Consider the following 23,598-nt stretch of genomic DNA (forward strand, 5'->3'; position numbering starts at 1 on the left):
AAGTCGAAACCTGATCAACTTTCTCTATTAAGTTAATGTAAAAACAAGTAAAAATATAATTAATAACATACAAATAAAATAAAACATACTATACACAACACAAGGGGGCCGCAGTGGCACAGTGGGTAGCGATGTCGCCTCACAGCAAGAAGGTCGCTGGTTCAAGCCTCGGCTGGGTCAGTTGGCATTTCTGTGCAGAGTTTGCATGTTCTCCCCGTGGTATCGTGGGTATCGTTTTCCCCTGCAAGTCCAAAGAAATGTGCTATAGCTGAATTGGGTAAGCTAAATTGTCCATAGTGTATGTGTGTGAATGAGAGTGTATAGGTGTTTCCCAGTGATGGGTTGCAGCTGGAAGGGCATACACTGCCTAAAACATATGCTGGATAAAGCCTGGTTTATACTTCTGCGTTGAGTGATCGGCGTGACCCACGGCGCATGCAATGCGTGTAGTCGTGCATTTATAATTCTGCCTGCTGTTTGTGTTGCTCTACAATAACACTTCTGAAACGATAGTTGGCAGTAGGTGTTTATATTCCTCTGTGACGGGTTTCTTCGATGGTGTTTTGTTTTTTCAGAATGCTACCTTAATGTACAAGTGGCTCAAATTCACTCATTTTGATGCAAGAATCGGCAGGCGTACAACAACTGTAGTCATAAGGTAAACACAAACGGCAGTTTCCATCTAGAGCTCCTTCATGGCATTCCGCACTTGTAAACACTCGCTCCATCGGGCTCACACGGCTCTCACCTCTGCCCCGACTCATCAACGCTAGAGGGCACCTCTGATGATAGAGAGGGCTATGTGACCACACGTAGGCTGCGCCGTAGCATACACGTGCACTTGACACAGAAGTATAAATCAGCCATAAGTTGGCGGTTCATTCCGCTGTGGCGACCCCTGATTAATAAAGTAAAAAAAAAAATGAATGAATGAATACACATCTCAGCAATAGACCTATTATAGTTTACAGTTCAATTACAGATTTCCACAGAATTAACAAAACCCCCAAAAAACATATTGTGGTTTATAAAACCTCCTACAGACCCCTCTGAGAATTGCAGGCAAGTCTCATAGCATGGTCCCACTCTTTTTGTCAACTGAGAAAATTATTGATGAATGTGCCTTGTCAACCAAAACCTAACCATGGGTTATTCTCAGTTGCACAGTCTCCACAAAATACGCAGGTAGATGCCAAGTTTGTGAGAAATCATCTAGAGAGCTGCTGAAACCTCTGTAGCAGCGCAGTATTATTCTCTATAAAATAATTCATGCCGGGGCTTGGAGACAGTAGAGAGAATCTCTGATAAAAGGTGAGGAGGCGGCTCATTATGCAGGCCCACAGCTCTAATGTTGTACTCTCTCTCTCTTTCCCTCTCTCTCTTTTTTTCGATGTAGCCCTCGTTTCTTCCTTCCTCTTACATGACTCAAATGCCTTTGTAATTACAGTAGGAACACCACAGTCATTGTTCATGCCGTTGTTGACCAGCAGCACAATATTGAAATTTCCAGGGAAATGCAATCAAAGTGCCAGCGTTACCTCTTAATTAACTTTAGCTTGAATTGGACAAACAAAAGATAATTCTAACGTTCCAGTGGGAAAAGCGCTTTGATTGTGGCTTTGGGTGTCAGTATTGACGCAAGGTATTGTGTTGGTGTTTTATCGACTATACCTGTATTTGCTCAATAAATATAACCCCGCTGGATTTCTAGATTCTTTTTTTTTAACCAAGTGCATTTTCTCATCCTGCATGATCGGATTAGAGTGCATTAAGCAACCTAATGTGGTCTGTGCATCCGCACTCACTTTGCACTCAGTTTACACATTCCTTCAGGTGTCTTCAGGCAAGCTTTGTCCTATCTGTGTGGGAAAAGCAAAATATATATATATATATTCTAGGTCTCAAGCTGAACCTGGCGGAGCATTCAGTCAAATGCAGAATGAGACTTTGACTGCCATCTGTGGCAAGACCCCGGTCCTTTCATTTAGCCCCGGTGCCCGGACCTCATTTTGCTGCAGAGAAAAGAGCCACCAGAAGAGGAAATTAGCATCAACCTCGATTCAGAAGGACTTTCATTCCTTAAGGGCTAATAACTGATAAGCTTGGGCGCCAGGAGCTTTGCGAACGTTGTTCATTAAAGCTGCCATTTGTTCAAAACAAAAAAGAAGCTTCCGAGTCACTGTGATGAGCAAGTGGAATATAGCTGTTGTATAGAGGTGGTCAGTTATTTTGAAGATTACTAAAACACTGCAGTCTGACTTGATGAATTTACTTGAGATGTAATGTAAAAGGTCACTTTTGTTTTTACTGAAAGCAGGACTTTTTTAGAAATCCCAGTGCTGAATTGCATTTTTGTTCTGTTAGTAGCTGCTAGTTGTGGTTGTGATATCCTCTAGTAACCTATAATAACAAAAGCATGCTGATATAACAGTCAAACAGCACTCGAACTGGAAGTTTACACAGCAGTAATGTAGAGATGAGATGACAGAAGTGCTGACTTTTTGGTGATGAAATTTTTAAATAAACATTTCCCACTAACATTTGAGCGGCTTGTAATCACTGCTGATTGGTCATTGTGCTCATATGCTCAATAGATATGACTGTGATTGGCTCCAATGATCATGGCTTGACCCTCAGCAAGCGTTTTTGTGTTTAAAAAAAGAAGTCATCCAATATACATCTAAACAGATGGTTTAGAAAACATAGACGTCTAAACATAGACTTTAAAGAATAGCCCAAAACTAGACTAGTCATAAAAAAAGTTAACATTTCACCATTAATTGGTACTGAAGTCATTACTTAGACATTTTGCTCATACACTGAGCATTCATCCACACATTTTCCTTACCAAATCTTGATTTTCATCAGATATTTTGTACTAAGTGTAAATTTACAAAAATAAAATATTGGAACAGCTGAACCCACAAGTTCACAAAAAGCACATACAGTTGGCAGCCTTACAATTAAATACTTAATTCAATATTTATATATTATATTCATATTTTCATAACCTTGTGCACCTGCCACAAATGTCAAATAAACTAATGTAAATAACATGAGAATTAATTAGTGTGTATACCACATGTGAATTAGGTAAAACACTTTAGATCGAATATGTATATTAATATGCATAATCTGCTAATTTATTACTGAATAAACATGGACTATGTTAAACACACACTCGCACACAACACTTGACGTTTTCACACAAATGGTTCTGTAGTTCATCATTGTTGTATTGATCAAGTGTTTGCACATATCTAAACACTGGACATGTAATATACCAACATTATGACAAAATTATCTTTTTTTTCTATACAATGTCCATGTTGTTGTCAAAAACATGCACTTTGGAACCCATTTACATGCCCCCAAATCCCAGTTGTCGTATAAATGAATGGCCAAGATAATAATAGTACTCAAAGTACTAAACTAACAAACTGCTTCATGTAAACATACATGTAGAAATGAGGATTTGTTGCATGACTCTTGTTTTCAGGTTACATGGCCATTAAATCATTCATTCTGTAGATCCATTCAGAACACTGGCTTCATCTAAAAGCATAGACAGCTGACTTGTTTACTTTGCTGCCCTTTCAAGCCATGCTTTTCAGCATTTGTGCTCTAAAATACCTCACAGAACTGCTTTGAATATGTGATTGCCTACATTTTGTAAACCGGTCACAAATTCACACTTGTTAATAGTAAAAAAAAAAAAAAATCTGCTTTATTATAGCATACCACTTGCCCATTTAAACTTGTGCCAAAACGGATTAGGTACCATATCATTTTTATGTATTCTTAGAAAACCACATTTGGCCTGTTGTTGTAAATCTACCTTTATTTCTTGATGAATGCAGTCAGGGACCCTTTTACAGCCATTTATGAGTGAAATGTTCCTGTAATTCAGTTACATTGTGAGTTATGGCTGCTGTATAATGACATTCAAATAGCCTACATGGCAATGGTGAAACTATGAATTAGTAAATCAATACAGCGTTAGCAACTACGATTGATCGATCTCTGCAATGATAGGACACTATTACGCTGAGCATCACAGACATTTTTACATTGCAAGGACACTGTCATGAGTAAATAGATGTTATTTATTCAGGTGTAACTATCCACTACGGAGCCTGATGGGTTTTGCACGAATGATTCAAATGGGTAAGGACAATCAAATGCTATTATTTCCTAATTGGCTAATAGCTTGTTTGTGTTTTGCCTTCCAAAAATATGGTGCAGAACATTCTTATTGATGCCTTGATTGCTTGTGTTTTTAGGCTTCATATTAGAGCGGTTTAATTCTTAGATTTATTTGCTCAGTAATAATGTGCATGCGGCAGGTCTGACAGGAAGTACCTCAGAACATCAACAGGAACCAATTAGACACTGACCTCATACAAGCAAATCAAGCACAGACCCCTAATAAAAGATGCTCTTTATCAACTCGGAGAAGCATATCTTTAGAAATCTCCCTCTCAGTCCCTGTTGGGTCTTCACTGCATTCAGCTGTCTGCACACAGTACATGGTCTAAGACATATTTGTGCAAGTCCTTATACAGGGGTTAAAGCACACTAGGGCTGGGCGATATGACAATCTCATAGCACAATATAAGTAATGTCATCTCAATCTACTATATATATATATATATATATATATATATATATATATATATATATATATATATATATATATATATATATATATATATATATATACAGTTGAAGTCAGAATAATTAGCCCCCCTGTTTATTTTTTTCCCCAATAGCTTTAATAACTGATTTATTTTATCTTTGCCATGATGACAGTAAATAATATTTGACTAGATATTTTTCAAGACACTTCTATACAGCTTAAAGTGACATTTAAAGGCTTAACTAGGTTAATTAGGTTAACTAGGCAGGTTAGGGTAATTATGCAAGTTACTGTATAACGATAGTTTGTTCTGTAGACTATCGGAAAAAATATCTATAGAAGGACTAATAATTTTGACCTTAAAATGGTTTTGAAAAAATTAAAAACTGCTTTTATTCTGGCCGAAATAAAACAAATAAGACTTTCTCCAGAAAAAAAAATATTATCAGGCATACTGTGAAAATTTCCTTGTTCTGTTAAACGTAATTTGAGAAATATAAAAAAAAAACTAATTCAAAGGGGGGCTAATAATTCTGACTTCAACTGTATGTACAGTATGTATAGTAATGTGTAATAAAGTAATGTGTAGTCTGAAATATTTTTTGTCCATAAAAATGGCATTTTCTGACAGCATGACTATTGTAACACAAAACAACAACATTGGCTGGTTTGTCTCAACATTAAAGACTCCTCTGACCCTAGGCCAAAATATGGGATATTATAGCTAGTTTAGCCAATGTGGTTTCTAACAAATGTCGTTAAGAACCACAGAACCTGAAAATACATATATGCTTTCCACACATTGTGTTAAACTAGTATTTAGTATTTAGTCTAGTAATTTTCAGAACTGATGCTAAAGATGAATGTTTGATCTTCTATGACTAATAACTGATCTACCACTAAACTCTATTCTTTTTGTATATGATATCTACTTAAAATTGCTCAGAAAATTCTATTAAATTTTCTGTTATTACTTATGTACATATATGTATATATATGTATATGTATATATATATTGCTCTCACATTTATATATATATATATATATATATATATATATATATATATATATATATATATATATATATATATATATATATATATATATATATATATATACACACTCTCTTATCTACTTGTAAATGATGCTAGAGAATCTTTTTGTTTTATTTTGTTTCAACTTCACATCTGTCTCAGGTCGATTATGGAAAACCGAATTAGCCAAATTTGCGTTGAATAACTCAGTATGCCATTGGCTTTCATAAGAAAAAATGACAAAATTGTCTCTTTTTTTTTTTTTTTTTTTTTTTTTGGACTATCCACTGTACAGTATGTGAGTGTGTTTAATTCCTATTGTAGCTAAAGCTTAATGAAAGGCACATTGCCTCATGGGCCTTTCTGGCTGGCCAAGGTTGGAGCAGTGTCAGTCGCTTCCCTAGAGCTCTTAGACATCCTATTGTGTGCATAACAAAAGGAGCACCTGAAGGACATCTGCGTCTCCACAGATCATCTGAGAAATGAATGCATATTTTTCAGATAAACTTCTTCGTTGGGTCCCATCTTTGTTCTGCATATAATAAAACATATGCAGAGCAATTACTCACTAGAGTAGCTTATTTAATTAGCTTATACTGACTTTTCCTATTTGTCAAATGCAGTATTTCCATTGGTACAGCCATATGTTGTTGATTCCCCATATCCACCCCCCCCCCCCCCCCGCCACCCAACAAATCCAGTAGTAGCACTCTCAAAGAAGGCGAGTTGGATTCATCATAATGAGAAACGCTAAGACCAAATTCCCAGTTCCCAATTTTCTCAGGGACGCATCCATCATTTTGGCGAAATATCAAGTACACAGCAATATGCTTCCTGTCTCCCAGATGTTGTTTTCTGACAGAAACCCTAATGATGTGCTGTGTTTTGCTGTTTAAAGCATCCCCTATCTCAAAAGACCTTGGGCTATAGCTGCATTGAGCGATGGATCCCGCTTCCAGGCTGGCTTCAAACAGCATATAAAGCTGTGAAAACAGCCCTCAGCTCATAAAGTGTGTTTAAGGCAGATCTAACTGTATTCATGAATAAATAAGCAATAGCTGGATATATACATGTACTTAACTCCAAAGTAAATTTATAATAACTTTTAACCCTCAAAAGGTTTGTCATGGAGCATAAATACATCTGCTCTTCACGGTATGTGTAAGTGTTGCACCAAGAGAGCGCTCATGCTCTTATTAAACCATTTTAGGCTATGGCTTGTCTAATGAATGGTGAAATCTATATCACGTTATTTCACAGTTTGACTTAATATTTAAATGATCGCATTAGGGCAACAACAACAAAAAAAAAAACGATGGAAAAGGCCTAAACTACACTCTGCTAATGTAGTAAACAGTCAATTTCAGTCACTTTGCACTATTTCAATAGCAGGCTTTCCAGACAGATTGGCTCTGTTCCAAAACCTAGTGAACTGCTTACGTGGGCAACATTATAAAACATTATTCACAAACTATGTGATGAGGGGATTGGTCAAAAACGAAGGCAGCATAAATTGAATAACTAATTGACCATTTTGTCCCAATTTTTGACCATTTTGTGCTTTATATTTGTATATTTAGTAGATTTTGATTGTGAGCTTATAAATTGTTTGCTTATAGTGTTATTGTATACTTTGAAATATATTTGGTTTAATCTAATATTTGCGACTTGTGCCAAAGTACTGTTTTATTAGTATAGTCTGAAAGTATTGTTCTCTAAGGGCACTTCCTTTAAAGAGCCCCTATTTTGCATTTTAAAAAGGTCATATTTTGATTTTAAATGTCTCCAACAATAGGCTGATATGCATATAAGGTCAAAAAACACTCATTGTTTTATAATATGCATTTATTTTGACCTAATTATCCCAACAACTCCAATATGATTGTTTCAGTGATTCATTTGTTCCCAAACCCCTCCTTAGCGTGAGGCTTAACTGTGCTGATTGGTTCGATGACCCAGTCTGTTGTGATTGGTCGACTGCATTCAGCGTGAGACAGAGACCACGGCTTATCAACATTGTTGAAGTAGTCAGAGTGCAGAGTGTATGTGTGAGCCCAATGTAGGAGTGCATTAAAGCAATGCAGTTCAACCCGAGCATATTGCTCTATTCTTAACAATAAGTAAATAAGTGACACATTCAGTATTAATCCACACAGTGGCAAAAGCTGAACCGCCACACGTGTGTAGGACCAGCTGACGGTGGCCATAGCAATGACAAATGGCAGTGGATCGTGAGCTCACAAACGCATTTAAATCCTAACACAAAGCGGCATTTTAACGTGATTTTACACGTGATATATGTGCATAAAGAGTTAATCAGATACAGAACAAGCTGTGTGGAGCGGTTACAAGTAACAAAACACAATTAAATACATAATTTGTAAGCTAGAGAAAACAAGGAGGCAACCATTTTGATTGCACTTACACTTGTGAAATGGAGGAATAAACTGCTCCATGAACTGTGTACTGTAAAGTTCCTGTCAAGCTCTGACAAAATCCTATGCATCAATTGTCTTTTCTGATCCATCCTTTAACTAATGGCAGATGAATCCCCTGTTGTAAGCATGCAGATTCCAGAAGCACTCAGAAAAATGACGGGAATACAGCACAAGGTTGGGGCTATAATGTTGAGGTATTTTTGCAAAAATAAACTTCAACCACTTCACAGGGTAGGGAAAATAACACTAACTTTCCCTCACACTTCAGAGCACAGACATGACATGATTCAACCGGGATCTGTGGGCGGGGCCAGGAGTTTCAATTTTCCCAGGTCACGCAACAAATGTGCTGGGCTTGAGTTCTGTATCTGTATCTTTAGGCATAGGGCTAAAGAATCGTTACCACTGCAATTTATTCGAACCACTCTGAGTCAACTCTTTTATAGATGAATCAATAGTTTTAAACACGGTGCGCTTTAAGATTTAAGCCTTAGCTGGATATTTCACTTCACTTTGACCTGTGTTACACACTGCATGGAAGGTCATTTTCAAAAACCCATAAAAGGGGCTCTTTAAAGGGAGCTGTCTATATAGGCAGCAGACAACAAGCAGCTCTCTGGGTTGGAATGGAGCCATTAATTAAGCGAACTATATTAAATATAGATTCGCTTAAGTGATTATGATGTGAGTAGTCAGTTTTACTAATAATATAACTTTTTTTTTAAATAATGCAATTTAAAAGAAATTATCCCACATTTTTAATTTAATCATGGGCTTACTGTAGATGTATGTATTTGTAATGATGCCTCTTAATGTTTTAAGTCTGCAATAGCCATAACTGCTGGCAAAGGGCACAATTGAATTTTTACTATTGATTTTTTTACTCAGAATTTAAAAATAACTCCAGTATATCATGCAAAGTATATGTACTGTAACTAAGAGACACTGGACACTTATTACCATGAAGCGTTGACTCGTATAATCAAGCCAAAGTATATCTTAAAATAAATTGTAAACGATCTGAAATCTGTTGTACAAATCTTTACAAACACGTCTGTTCCCAGACATCATCTTGCACCTTGCAGCTTTAAGGTCAGATGTTGTTCATTCCATCTGTTTGTGTTGAAAATAAAACAAAAATCAGCTAAAGAAATCCTTTCTGAATCTGTGACACAAGCTTCCTACAAGTCTTGACTGTTTTACATATTTTTACTCTCTCTACTGTCTATCCTTATACACCAAGGCCGAATGGCTCTATGGACAAACTGTTCTGCCTATAACTGCTTTTCAGTAGTTGCTATACACTCATTTTTTGTTTTAAAACTGCTACTTTATCCCCCAGCTCTGACCTGGTCATTTTGATCTTCAGTGGGGTTTTTTGTCATCCACAGACACTTTTTAAAAGCAAAACCATAATATATTTCTAAGCTGGAGAACTGCAGGATAATGGCCAGTGTTTACCGCAAGTCAGAATGTTCATCCTCAAAACAAAGGGCTTTTTTTTTACTGGCCCACTGCTCCTGCTGTTGGGGTGAAGCAAAAATGCTATTTATTTTTAATCAGATGCTCCATTATTGATGCTCCTGCTCCTCTGGGTTCTGCCTGCTGTCCTCACCATTCTAACCGCATGTTCCCTCAACCAGCGCACAATGGGGTGCTATTGGCTTGCAAACACAGGCAACAGTTCTCTTAAACATGGTCCCTGTTTTATATATTTGGCGACTTTAAGTGCACACCTTAGGTTGTTATAGTTTATCATTTTTATATCCATACCATTTTTAGGTTTGCTGTACATTTCAGTTTTGTTTTCTGAATTGGATTAATAATTTTGTTAGTTTTACTTTAGTTTTTGTGAAAACATTTCTAGTTACTGTATATGTAGTTAAACGTCTACATTTTTTGGCAAATGAAAAAAAGTTAGATTGTTGTATAGGAAAGAGAATGTTTTTGTATATAATTTTGCACTTGACTAATGTGTATGTCTGTAAAAGCTTCATCTTTTAGAGGTGTTTCTCTAAATCACCCCATTTTTCACCACATACAGTATATACACACCACGGATGGCTGTTGCCTACATCGGACTATCTCCACATCTCCTGTTCCCTTTGCAATCTAATGTGTATGTTTATGTGTTTGTGTTTATGTGCTTGTTGCTGGGGATTTTTTTCCCTGATCTCACACTGCCCTACTGTCATGACAGTCTGGGAGTTTTTTTTTTCTTTTTTCCCTTAATGTATCTTATTTCCTCTTTCTATTAAAAAATGCTACCTCTCGACTGACCCGTCTTCCCCTGAAATGTGTGATGTTTGTGTATGGTTGGAGGGGTCCAGTTTCGCTTCATGTAATAGTGTTGTGACAAATAAAGACATCATCATCATCAATCATGCTTTTTTATTCTTAAAATGATTATTTATTTTTGCTAATTATTTTATTTGGGTTAGTTTGTTGTTAGTTTCGTTTAGTTTGAATTTTTCTTTTCTTTAGATTTTTTTTTTATTTTTGTTTATTTCAGTTAATAGCCCCTTTCACACAGTGATACTGGTAAATATCCGGAAAATTTCCGAAACTACTTTATCTGTACATTCAAAAAAGCACTGTTCACACAGTCAAGGATGTTCTGGAATTTTTCCGGAAAAGACCATTCACTCATACATTCCAATATACCGGTAAATTCTGACATCATTAACCAGAAATGACCCCTGGACTTCTATTTGTAAACAGAGAAGGGGTCAGGCTTTTGTTGATGGTTTCACTTTTATTTAAAGCTTTAGCATTTATGCAGCGGCTTTGTCCCAGAGACATCCAAAGGCAGAAGCGCGAACTGCAGCTACACATTTGACTACATTGCAAATTCTGTGGATGGATAAGTATTGTGAACAACTTCAATGTCGCATGTCACTTTCTCTTGTTGAAATGTACATAATATGTGTGTGTGCTGGTGCTTACCGGCTCCTTCACGTGCACACTCGTCAAGCAACTGAAGCAGAGCTTGAAGGTAAACAAACAGCGGTTTATCATAAGCATTTTAGCGATATTTTTTTACACAGTTGGCATTAAGAAGGAACATAACTAACATCTTGCAGCTAAATGTGTCTGGAAAAATATTCAAAGGCCTTTATTTTCATAAACAATGCAGATGTGATTGTGTCTGATTGTTCTGATTGGCTGGAGTAGACGTCTCATGCTCTTTTCGGCAATTTACCTTCAGCGTTCACTATCTAACATCTCTATCCATAAAATTGCCTGAACAAATTTACCGGTATTTTAAAAAAGGGCATGTTCACAGATGATCCCTTTCCAAAAATTGCTGGTAATTTCTCGGACAGGTCTGTATGCATGAAAGGGACTAATGAAAATAGTTCCAATAGGTTTAGTTTTCATTTACTAAAATAACATTGGCGCGCACACTAGTATGACTGGGTGATAAATCAAAAACAACAAGATAAAAACAAATAGAAATCTGACACTTATTGTGACGAGTAAGGGATAATGTACATCTAGCTGACTGTTCTCGCAGAACAAAGTCTTACAGGTTTCTCAGCAGCCAAATGCAAAGAGAAGTGCTGCTGTATGAAACTGAAGAGCATTGTTCTGCAAAAACAACCAGATGTACATTGTCCAGCTTATTAAATGACTACTTGCCACAAAATTAAACAGCTAGACATTTAGAAATTACACAGCTAGAAATTATTTACTTGCTCTTTAATTAATTGTAAAGCTTGCAGAAAGAAAAGTCACAAACAGCTCTATGCAGCCTTAACTAACCTACATATTGTAACATATGGTTCTGGACAATAGGGTTGAGGATCCAATAGCAGAGTCTTTATTAAACAAAGAATGGTCAGGCAGGTAATGGTCAAACACAGTATCATACATCATATCATCCAAAAGAGTAGTCGAATCACAGGCAAGGATATCGGTTCAGGTGGCTAACATCAAAAATCAATAAACAAATCAAAGAATCAAACACAGCAAGGCAAGGAGAAATGCTTTGTGATGCTACATGGTAAACAAGACTCAGCAATGTGTGTGGAAATGAGAGAGGTCTTTATAGTCCAGGTAATGAATCGATGAGTTTAAGCTGTGTGTCTGTGTATTTGTCATAAGGGAAAACCGGAACAGGTGTGTGTGTGTGTGTGTGTGTGTGTGAGGTGCATGACAGGTTTTGTAGTCCAATTAGTGGCAGATTTGTAGTTCTCCAGTGATCCACAGTAGCTAGATTGCTGGTGTCTGTAACACTCATATTATAATCCACTCGCAAGATGATGCCAAACAGTGAATAACAGCAGAATCAAAGATGGGCATGTACTGTAAATATGTCTATGAATATATTCACTAATGGTCACGATATTTCAAAGTACCTGATGAGCCTGTGTTATTAGTTTCAGCAGTTATTATCTGGGAATAACATACCTTAGAATGTCATGATTGACCTAAATCAAGTATTTTACAGAGCTTTGCAATATTGATTAATATTGGTTACCAAAGCACATTAAAATATTTAATCTTTACACATTTCGGCAGCTGCTGTTATTGTCTAAGGGCACCATGTCTAAGGGCTCTCTTGCCCTCTTACATATCTGATTACTAACTATATTTAAATTCGGCAAAGGTTTGGCCACATGTTAAACTTGATGTTTAATTAGCACCACCGAGTCTCATTATTTTGACTCCCTCTTGTCTCTCCCAGGTGTACAACACTGCACTATGACCCTGATCTGCCATCCACCACCATAGTAATCACGTTCCACAATGAGGCACGATCCACCCTACTGCGCACAGTTAGAAGGTGAGATTGGACATGAATCCATCTGTATTTTTCTGCAGCTTTGCATATTTGTTGTTTCTTTTCTATTTGTGTCAAAGAAAACATGCACCTTTATGCCCTCATTGTGCTACTTAAATGTAGACATTATTATTTGTGTATGCCTTATTCACTTTCTGACAAAAATATGCAACAATTATGTCTTTAGGGGGTATAAAAGCTGAATTTTCTCAGCAGTCTCTAAATTGTACAGTATATTTACTCAAATATTTTTAGGGATTAGTTCTGTTCTCCGTCTTTTTATGTTTGACCATTTCATGAACTGTTCTTTTAAAATAACATAGCAAAACCATCTGACCACATGAAGTGGTCAGTATAGTGCAAATGTTTAACAATTTCACTTGTTAAGGATTTTCATCAACTAAATATTTTTTTCTTGCCAATTAGTTAACTGCTTGAAATGAAATGTAAAAAACACAAGACTTTCCTAGACTTCCCATTGTCTCTGAAAGCAGCCAGTATACTGATTTTTACATGAGAACATTTTTGCAACATAGGCTCATTCTAAAAATGTAGCCCTATATACATTTCTGTAGATCGTGAATTATGAAGCCAGAAGTATGCATGGCAGCATTTCCTTTATAAAATGAACGCTATGGGGCGGTATGACGCCGTTCCTTTTCACGCTTACCAGCTGACCGATTACCTGCGTATGAATGGCTTTCCCGCTGTAACCAGTTTGTCCAGTAGCTCGACATGTACATCGGTTGACTTGAGACGCAGAGAGGAGTTTACCAAAATGATGAGGTTCGAGTCCGGTGAAGAATGGTTCCAGAAAGCAGGTAAGACAAAAACAGAAGCCAAAAAATGAAATAAACAAGTAAATAACAGGGTGAGAATGTGGTAAAATATGCAAACGTGGTAAAAATCAAGAGAGGGCTTTTCTTTTTCTAGATTGCTTTTGAAAACGTTGGATGAGTTTAGGGATGGGGTGGGCGGGTTAATCTGTGCTTTTAAAAGCACTATTGGTTGGGTTTAGGAAAGGAGGAAGCTGGGTCAGTCGATCGGTCAGTCATTCAGTCAGTCAGTCGACAGCGACCTCTGGTGAATTTACGCGAGAACAACAGGTGCGAATGGCACTCAAGAGTGAAATTTGAGATCTTAAAAATCGCACAGAGCGACCTCTGGTGGATTCACAAAACAAAAACGGCAAAAAAAACATAGCTCCTGGGACATATTTGGCGCTCTCCAGAACTGTATATAGTGGTACATTTTGAGCCTGGGTTTTCCAGAAAAATCTCATTTAACATTTTTTTATTTACAAGAGCTTCTCTTTCATTCTGTCACATGAATCAGATGCTTAAACAACGATAATGCCATCACTGTTATGCCAATGTGTTATGCAATGAAAAAAAATTCACATACTGTAGCAAGATCTACTGTGAATAGTCTATAGTTTTAATGGCTTTTTTCCTTCTTTTTTAAACTTATATTATAATAAGAATGAAAGTGAACTTCACTATGAGAATATTGGGGCATTACAATAATGACAAAGTAGACAGTTTAAATTATTTGTAGGTATTAAACTGCACAGTTTTTTCATGTTTTTTTTTTCTGTGTAAATGTTTGATTGATGGACGTGTTTGACTATTTGTTTTATAGTGTCTTCCTTGTGCAGATTGTGTGGAAAAAATGTGGTGACTTCACATTCAGTCCTGACCTTTGACCTGCTGTAGGTTGATGGAGAACTGAATAAGTCTTGCTGTATCTGCAGGTCAGGGCCCCATGTCGATTATAGCTTAGAGACAAGAGACGAGGAGTACATTTTAATTACTTTTTGTTCCTAAGCAGCTACTTCAGTGTAGTAAAGCTTTGTGCGTATGCATAGGAAGGTATCATTTCACTAAAATATTATATTCATTAACATGAACTAAAAATAAACGATACTTCTGCACCATTTAGTATTAATATAGTATTAATAGTTTAGTAATTAGTAATTCATTAATATTTCGTATTAGTATTTACTATGTTTAAAATGTAGTTTTAAAAGAGCTAGTACTCTGACAGTTAACATGAAGAAATCAATGAACAAATGCATTTAATAAACAAAAATATTATTTGTATTCACTGCTCAGGCAGTTTGTTAACTAATTCGTTTATAATAACGATTATGTAGTTTTACCCTCTATTTATTATCAAAATAAATAAATATTTAAAATGTCTGTTTATATAAATACAAATCATATATTCAGTACAAGAAAATAAAATCTGTGTTTATAATATTCGTCATACGTTATTTTGGGTTACAACTCTTTCTATTAATAAACCATCAACTATGACTTTTGCCTCAATGACCTTTATATTGCTACATATTTACAGTTATTACAGAAGTAGTATAGGGTTAGGTATTAGAGATGTAGAATAATATCATGCTGAATATGTGCTTTATAAGTAATAAACTGACAATATTTTAATAATAGACGGGTAACAAGCCATTAGTTATCGGTGGCATTTGTTACTTAAACTAAAATGTTATCAGACATTATTATTTTATTTATATTTTGCTCTTGAGACACAATTTTTCTCCACTTTAATTTAATATAATGCAAATAATTCTAATATTAATAGTGATTGTATTTAAATATGCCTTACTTTTTTTTACATTATACATAACTTTATACTTTTAAGTTTGATATTTGTTGCAATATTTAAATTTATGTTGAATTAAAAAAAAAAAAAATCTATATTCTTACACCTACACTGTAAAAAATATCCGTAAATGATCAGTTTTCTGTATTTTGTGATTCACTTTTTAATTGTTTTATTTTCCACCATTTATTTATGCTTTTGAAATGCCTTATGGGACCTTGATCCTTCTTCCAACAACTTTCAACCTAGAAATGTGCGAAAAAATATTATTTTTATTAACATTTTTAATAGTTTAAAGTGATATTTTGTCTGGGTTGGTGTTGTTTATTAAGCTAAAAAACCTTGTAATAAACTGCCAGTAGATTATTTCTTATTCCTCTATATATTATTTCTTGTACATTATATTATTTCAAACTACTAAAATGTCACTGGAGGTCACTTTGTGAAACTGTAGCGTTCAATTTTCAAACATCAAAAGTCAACAGAGCAGAGATCAAGGTCCCATAATGCAATTCACAACTGCAAATAACACTTGTGAATCACAAAATACAGAAACTTTTACAGTGTCGCCTTTTTTATGGTCCTAGAAATATTAGCTATATTATACTTCATATTATGTGCTGAAATACCACCCAGATGTATTTTAGTTAGATTTCTGTAGTGTTAACTGTGTGCAGGTGCAGTGTGGCTCTCCAGGCTGTAGTGAAGGACTTTGGTGTGAGGTGTTTGGCCCTCGAGTGTGTAGAATCTAAACTACTCTCATCACACATTAGTCACGGCAGCTGACGCACACAGCAGGAAAGACTTCTGCCCTGCCGTAACCCCTGAACGTTTGATAGATACCAGCCATTAAACAACAGCTCCGATAATAATATAACAAAATATCCCAGATACGCTCAGACAGCTTGATGTCAAATCTTACCTTTTCCTCTTTGTGGCATCTCTCTGTCTCTCTGTCTTATGCACACAAACATCCCTTCACATGAACGCTTTCATAAACTAAACATTTACACAGAGTGGGTTTGAAGTGTGGGCCCCAGGCACTTTTTGATGGGTGTTGCTGCTGACAGAGGTTATTACTACAGGGAGTCCTAAGAGGTGGAAGAGAACTTTCCGGAGCATTTTCTAGTTTACTCAGACTTTCCTTGCAGCTACTTATCAGGCAACGGAGAGAGACATGCGGAAAGGCTGTTTGTTTTCTGCCGGCCCTCAGGTATAGTGAGGTCAGAACAGACCTTGGTGACGTCTATTAAAAACATGGCCACTGTGTCCTCCGGTCTGAAGAAATTCCTTGTGTAGACTATAAAAAAAAAAGCAGAATATGAATTGATTTGCCGGAAGGGCATTGGAGAAACGCGTGTCATTGTGATAGATGATGAGAATGTGTGTTGCATTATTTGCATCCGAAGGCAAGAAAAGTTTCTGCTTAATTATTATGTTAATTTATGGAATACTTATTTATTCAGGTTATTTGACAACTTTTTGTTATATATCACAGTAGCTACTGTTTTCTTTTTGTAGAGCCAATAAATGGTCAAATCATACTTCTCATTAAATATCATATTTCAGACTACATTTTTATATATTTTAAAAGGGTAATCATTAACATTTTTCCTTGTCTACTTATAGTAAACATTTATTTATTTATTTATTTATTTATTTATTTTTATTTAAACTGATTGATTGCACCAGTCCAGATAAAGTTATTGTTGTAGCTTGCAAAAAAGATAACTTTTGGGACTCATGCCGTAGTCACACTATGAGTTTGAGCATGCAAAAGAAAAGGGGCGGGATTAAGCAAGATGATTAGACATTTAAAAAAGCAAGCAATTGGTCCATATTTAAAATTTCTGAACAGAGAGGTCATGTTTCGATCTTTGATTGGTCTCATGCAATCACATGATGTGATTTCGAAGGTCAGAGTTTTCCAAGCTTGAACTTTCCAACGCAGTGAACTGCTAAACTTGTCGCACAAGCTTGCGTTTCTGGTCTGTCGCATTCTAATGCGTATAAATGGAAGTCTATGGGCCGAAAAGTGCAGTGTGATCACAGCTTCAGAAAGAAGTTGAGTTCTGAAAGTTGTAGTATTTCTGTAAGTTATCCAACCCAGGCTCATTCTTATTCCGTACCTCTATATACATTTCTGGAGAATGCCAAATACGGCCCAGGAAAATCCAAGAATCCAATTTTCGCTAATCCACCAGCGCCACTGTGTACGTTTTTTCAGATCTCAAATTTCTCTCGCGAATGCCATTCATGCCTGCTGTTCTCGCATAAATCCACCAGAGGCTGCTGCCGACTGACTTACTGACTCACCAACAGATGCCCCCACTGACCCCCATCCCTAAACCCATCCGATAGGGTTTTAAAAAGCACAGATTGACCAGCGCCTACCTACTTTTTTAAACCTAAACAACAGTGTTTTCAAAAAGCAATCTAGAAAAAGAAAATCCCTCGTGTGATTTTTTTACCACGTTTTCAGATTTTACCACATTCTCACTCTGTTATTTACTTGTTTGTTTTATTTTTTTGGCTTTTGCTTTTGTTTTACCTGCTTTCTGAAACCGTTCTTCGCCGGACTCCAACCCTGTCGTCACGGTCAATATACAATTGATAATCTGGACAAACATGGTGCATTGTAGTGCATGGTTTGTTGAAAATTGTTAGTGGCTAATGAAAATATTGTAGAAATGATAATTTTCAAATGTAAATACTTGCAGAGATTTATAGAAATAAAGTGTTTGATATTTATATGTTTTCTACCTTTTTTAATTAATGTTGACATCTATTGTGAGAAATCATTAACTTGATCAGTGTCTTCACATATATGAATATCTTTAATTATTAATAAAAACATATAATTCAAATGAAGTCAAGCAAAATTGTTGTTTGAGAACTGTGCATCAAACTGGTAGCCCTTCACATTAATCGGTGCCCAAGAAGTTTAAAAAAAGTTGGGGACCCCTGCACTAGACAAACTGGTAACAGCGGAAAAGCCGTAAATAAGGAGGTAAGCAGTCAGCTAGTAAGCACGAAAAGGAATGGCATCATACTGCCCTGTAGCGTTCATTTTAAAGACGAAATGCAGCCATACATTCCTCTGGCTACATAATTCATGATCTACAGAAATGTATATAGGGCTACGTTTTCAGAATGAGTCCATGTTGCAACCAAAATGAGACAATGAGTTGCAGTAACTTCTTTCCTCTAAAAACTATGTGTTTTCCTCCACCTGCCCTTATTGGAAACAAAAACTCTGAAACTTTTCTCAGCTGAAATAAATATTTGCTAAGGTAAAATACCAACAACTATTTGAAAATTTATGAAGGGCAAAAATTGTAAAAGGGCAATTTAACAATTAAATAAAGACTCACATCCGCACTAGTTCTTACAGTTTTATTATATGAACTTGAAACACTTTCACCATACCGCACAAGTTTGAAACAAATTCAATTTAATCTTTATTTCACATATTAATCTCCTTATGTTTGGCTTTCTAAACTTGTAATACAGCACACAGCATTTGTCATGTGAACCACTTGTAAAACAAAGTAAAAGGACATGGTTGTTTATGCAAATGCAGTTTTATTGTATATTGGTTTGGTTTAGTGTAGTATGTTATTTTTAAGCACGATAAAGCATTAACCGTTTAGCATGGAGATAAAGTATGAACTGCAATCATGTGAATCTGTTTTCTGATCAAATTTAACACACCTATTAGCACTGTTGTGATATGTGCAATGAGTAATTTATTATTAATGTATTACTAAAGTAATGCCATGGCCACATAATTTTCAGGAGCCTATGTTGATTTTTTCCCAAATACAGTACCAATCTGAGCCACATTGACTTGTCCAGTTGTCTGACCCTGCTTTATAGTTCAAATGGGCTTTAAAGCCAATGTGCCACCCTGTTCCTACAAAGCCACCTACAAAATTGAAAATCAATAGACTGACATTCAGTCCCACAGTCAGCGACAGGAAATAGCAGCAGAAATGGGTGGTAAAAGTGCTTTGATTTTTAATTAGTTTTTAAGAAGGTGCAAAATGATAAGAGGGACAGTACTGAAGACTTCAATCAAAAAAATAATAAAAATCTGCACGCAAAAGTCACTCTCACTTTAAGGTGGAAACGTACATGAACGACATTTACATAAATGTAGCATATTATGATTATATGTATATGTACATAATGTATTTACTGTACATGTTTATGCTTTGATTGTTAACAAATGCTTGTTTAGAAGAGGTTAAGGCAGCAGTTAAAATGTTAATATTTTAAATATAACCATTTGTGCAGTCTGTAAACAATGGAAGCGCATAAAAGCTAATTGTTTCCTAAAAGAAAGAGTCGATTCTGAAACTCTGAAATGAGTCGTCCGCAAATCCAATTTCACTTCCACAATCAAAACACACAATCTGTAACACATTCACATAGTGCTAGCTAGGGCTGCTCAATTATGGGAAAAATCATAATCACGATTATTTTGGTCATAATTGTAATCACGATTATTCAAAACGATTATCAGTTCAAGTCAAAATTATTAGCCTTCCTCAGAATTTTTTTTTTATAAATATTTTCTAAATGATGTTTAACAGAGCAAGGAATTTTTCGCAGTATTTCCTATAATATTTTTTCTCCTGTAGAAAGGCTTATTTGTTTTATTTTGGCTAGAATAAAAGCAGGTTTAAAATTTTTTGAAACCTATTTTAAGGTCAATATTATTAGCGCCCTTAAGCAATATATTTTTTTGATTGTCTGCAGAAGAAACTACTGTTATACAATAACTTGCCTAATTACCTAATTAAGCCTTTGAATCACACTTTAATCTGAATGCTTGTATTTTGAGAAATATCTAGTCAAATATTATGTGCTGTCATCATAGTAAAGATAATCTTTTTTCCATTAAACAGAAATTGGGGAAAAGGTTTCTAATAATTCAGGAGGGCTAACAATTTTAACTTCAACTGTATATAGACAGTCATTTTCCTCCCTGTAAATAAGGAAAGGGAAATAAATACAATAGAATAAAAATATGAAACAAACTGTGCTTTAAGCATCTTCACTGTAAGAAAAACTTAAATTATAGCTACAAAAATCCATCAGTCAAGAGCAATGAGTGATTTTCTCCTTTTGTTGTTTGATTAATGATAAAAACAGTCGGCAGCAGGAATATTGCGCGCTGTCACTTTAAGAGCAGTGCGGTTCTGATTAATGGTTTCTCTTGCACGTGTCTTTTGATTCTCAACTCATGTTTATTACACAAATGAGAGTTAATAAGAATAATCCCTAAACACCGCATTTTGACACCTATTTGACCATTAAAGCGCTCACATTAAGATGACTTTAGTTGTGTGTGCTCTGCTCGTCTCTGAGGCTGAGCGCACACACACAACAGTCTCATTCGCGCTTTTAAAAACATGAATAATTCGAATGTACATCAATGAATGATGCGCATCCTGTGTTGCAAAAGTTACATTACAGTACATGCTTTAGTAATTTTCACGGGAAACTGAGCTTTGCTGAGCAACAAATGTTGCTGGAAAGGGGGCGGTATATGATGCAATAATCGTTTTATCTCCATTAATGTTTTTTCATAATCGTTAGAAGCTAAATTGAAATCGAATTTTCGATTAATTGCTCAGCCCTAGTGCCAGCCTATGCTCCCGATTGACTGTCTAAACTGAACTTCAATTCTGAAAACTATTTCAATTTACTAGAACGTCTTTCTATGTTAAGCTGCTTTGACACAATCTACATTGTAAAAGCGTTATCCACTTGTTTCCGGGTCCAAACTGCTACTCATTTAAATTGAGAAAATATTCGTTATGACCACTTTCTAGTCATATCACACATTAAAGTGAATTTTATACAAAATCATTGTGTACACAACAGTCTCTGGACTTGCTGCATCACAGACACCAATATTATAACAATTTATAAAAAATGAATCACTTTTTGGCCATCTGATATTAGGTATGGATATATATATATATATATATATATATATATATATATATATATATATATATATATATATATATATATATATATATTGCGATTGTAATTTTTTAAAGTAATACATCGCTTTGTAAACGTTTATTATTACCATTTGTTGAGTCTCCTTATCAGTTTGATATAGCGCTTAGACTCGGAAGCCTCTTTGTGTGATGTCACACTTAACAAGCAGATAAAATAAAGGTGAATTGAATTGAACTTTGAACAAACAGAGTCTACGTTGACAGTAGGATTTGTAATCGAAAACCTTTGCCTCCATATGGACAGGTTTTCTTATGTGGTCATGTTCCCCAGCATCTCACTTTGTATTGTGTTGTACTTGTGATGCAGAGCACTCAGCTTTGGGCTGGTAAAGTATGGTTCCACAAAAGCAATGCAAAATTAAGGTAATACTATAGGATCCTTGTGCATTTTCCTCTGAAGTTTGCTTTTGTAATCACTGTTGGTTAGGGTTGTAAAGATACTGGAATTTGGTACCAATCGATACTTTAAAACATTAATTTTCTGCAACATTTGAGCACTGTTGTCAACAGAAATGACTCTGATTGGCCATGTAGGTCATCAGTTCACCAAACTCATCGCTGTCTACTGAGTGTAACCATAGATACAGGGACACTGGAGTGTTTCAAAGTCACGTCGATCGGCTGTTTTGTCTATAAGCTGACATATGAGCGATCCGCTGATGAATTGCATCTTTAAAATGCTCCAGTGTCCCTGTATCTGTGGTTACACTCAGTAAACAGAGGTGAGTTCAGTGAACTGATGACCTTCACGGCCATTCACAGTCATTTATGTTGAGCATGTAAACACAATGGCAAATCAGCGCTGTCTAACGTGCTCAACAGCGCTCATATGTTATCGGGAAATGGAGGTTTTTAAAATTTCTGTATTGATTAGTACCGAATTCCAGTATTGTGACAACCCTACTGTTGGTTGGGTTTAGAAAAAGGGTTCAGGTCAGTGGTTTACTGATCTAGGTGATCTGTATGACCTGATTTCTTGTAGACGTGTGCAAGAAGAACGTGTATCTAAAACTTACAAAACATACCAAAACAAATAACACATTTTATATTTGCGTAAACGTAGACAGCACCCTCTAGTAGGCCTATCACAATATCTTTTTTTTGTTGTATGATATATTGCACCAAAATACATTGCGATAAACGATATTATTGTCATTTTAAGACCATTTTATGCCACTCATCATATAATGCCAGAATGACAATAATATCATAAAGTACACTTAAAATATATATATATATATATATATATATATATATATATATATATATATATATATATATATATATATATATATATATATATATATAATATAATAATAATATATTTATTTTATATAATATTTTAGTCTTAAGAATATTTCATTTAAAATAAATTAATGATAATAAATGTTAACAAAAAAGTGGAAGGTAAAAAGTAACAGAGGCTGCAATATCTGCTAATGAAAATATACTATAGTTATTTATAGTAAACGCTAGAGTGTTTTTAACCATACTGACACTGACACCTCCAATAGAGATAGAGAAGCTGCCCAATCAGCTAAAATGTTGCTAGAATTGTTTTATATGTATAGCCGATATATAATGAATCACCAAAAATGATTGAGGTCACGTCCATGTGTTGTGCGATAAGTCAATATGTTGATTTTTGTGACAGGCCTACCCTCTAGTAGATTTGCCATCTGAAATGTTCAACAAAATGTACCCTAAGCAACTTGTTTTATGTGTTGGAAGATATAGGCTTGCGTTTAGTTTTCTACAAATTCTCTAAGTGGTAGATTAATAAAAACAGACTGGGCCATATGAACAGAGCAAAATAGGCTCACACAGAGGAAGGGTTTCGAAAGAACAAATCTTCAAACAAATTGTTTGTGACTCTTTGAGAAATGAGGAGATGTGAAATATATATTTGAGGAAAATCAAATAGTTTTTTGACCTTGAATGCATATCAAACTGTTAAAGCAGACCTCCAAGACAAAATAACACTCTAAATTAAACTAAAATCAGTTGAATCTACAAATAATGCATCACACAC

The 23,598-nt window shown here is 35.4% G+C and overlaps 1 protein-coding gene across 1 annotated transcript in view; it reads left to right on the top strand.

Moving 5' to 3' along the window:
* The window catches only part of galnt14 (UDP-N-acetyl-alpha-D-galactosamine:polypeptide N-acetylgalactosaminyltransferase 14 (GalNAc-T14)), a 115,262-nt gene that overhangs the window by 18,774 nt on the left and 72,890 nt on the right, over positions 1-23,598 (top strand). The window contains exon 3 of the mRNA XM_056481125.1: positions 12,802-12,900. Coding sequence (XP_056337100.1) covers positions 12,802-12,900 — 99 coding nt within the window. The remainder of the gene's footprint in view (positions 1-12,801; positions 12,901-23,598) is intronic.

Source organism: Danio aesculapii, chromosome 20, assembly GCF_903798145.1.
Source record: "Danio aesculapii chromosome 20, fDanAes4.1, whole genome shotgun sequence".
NCBI lineage: Eukaryota > Metazoa > Chordata > Actinopteri > Cypriniformes > Danionidae > Danio > Danio aesculapii.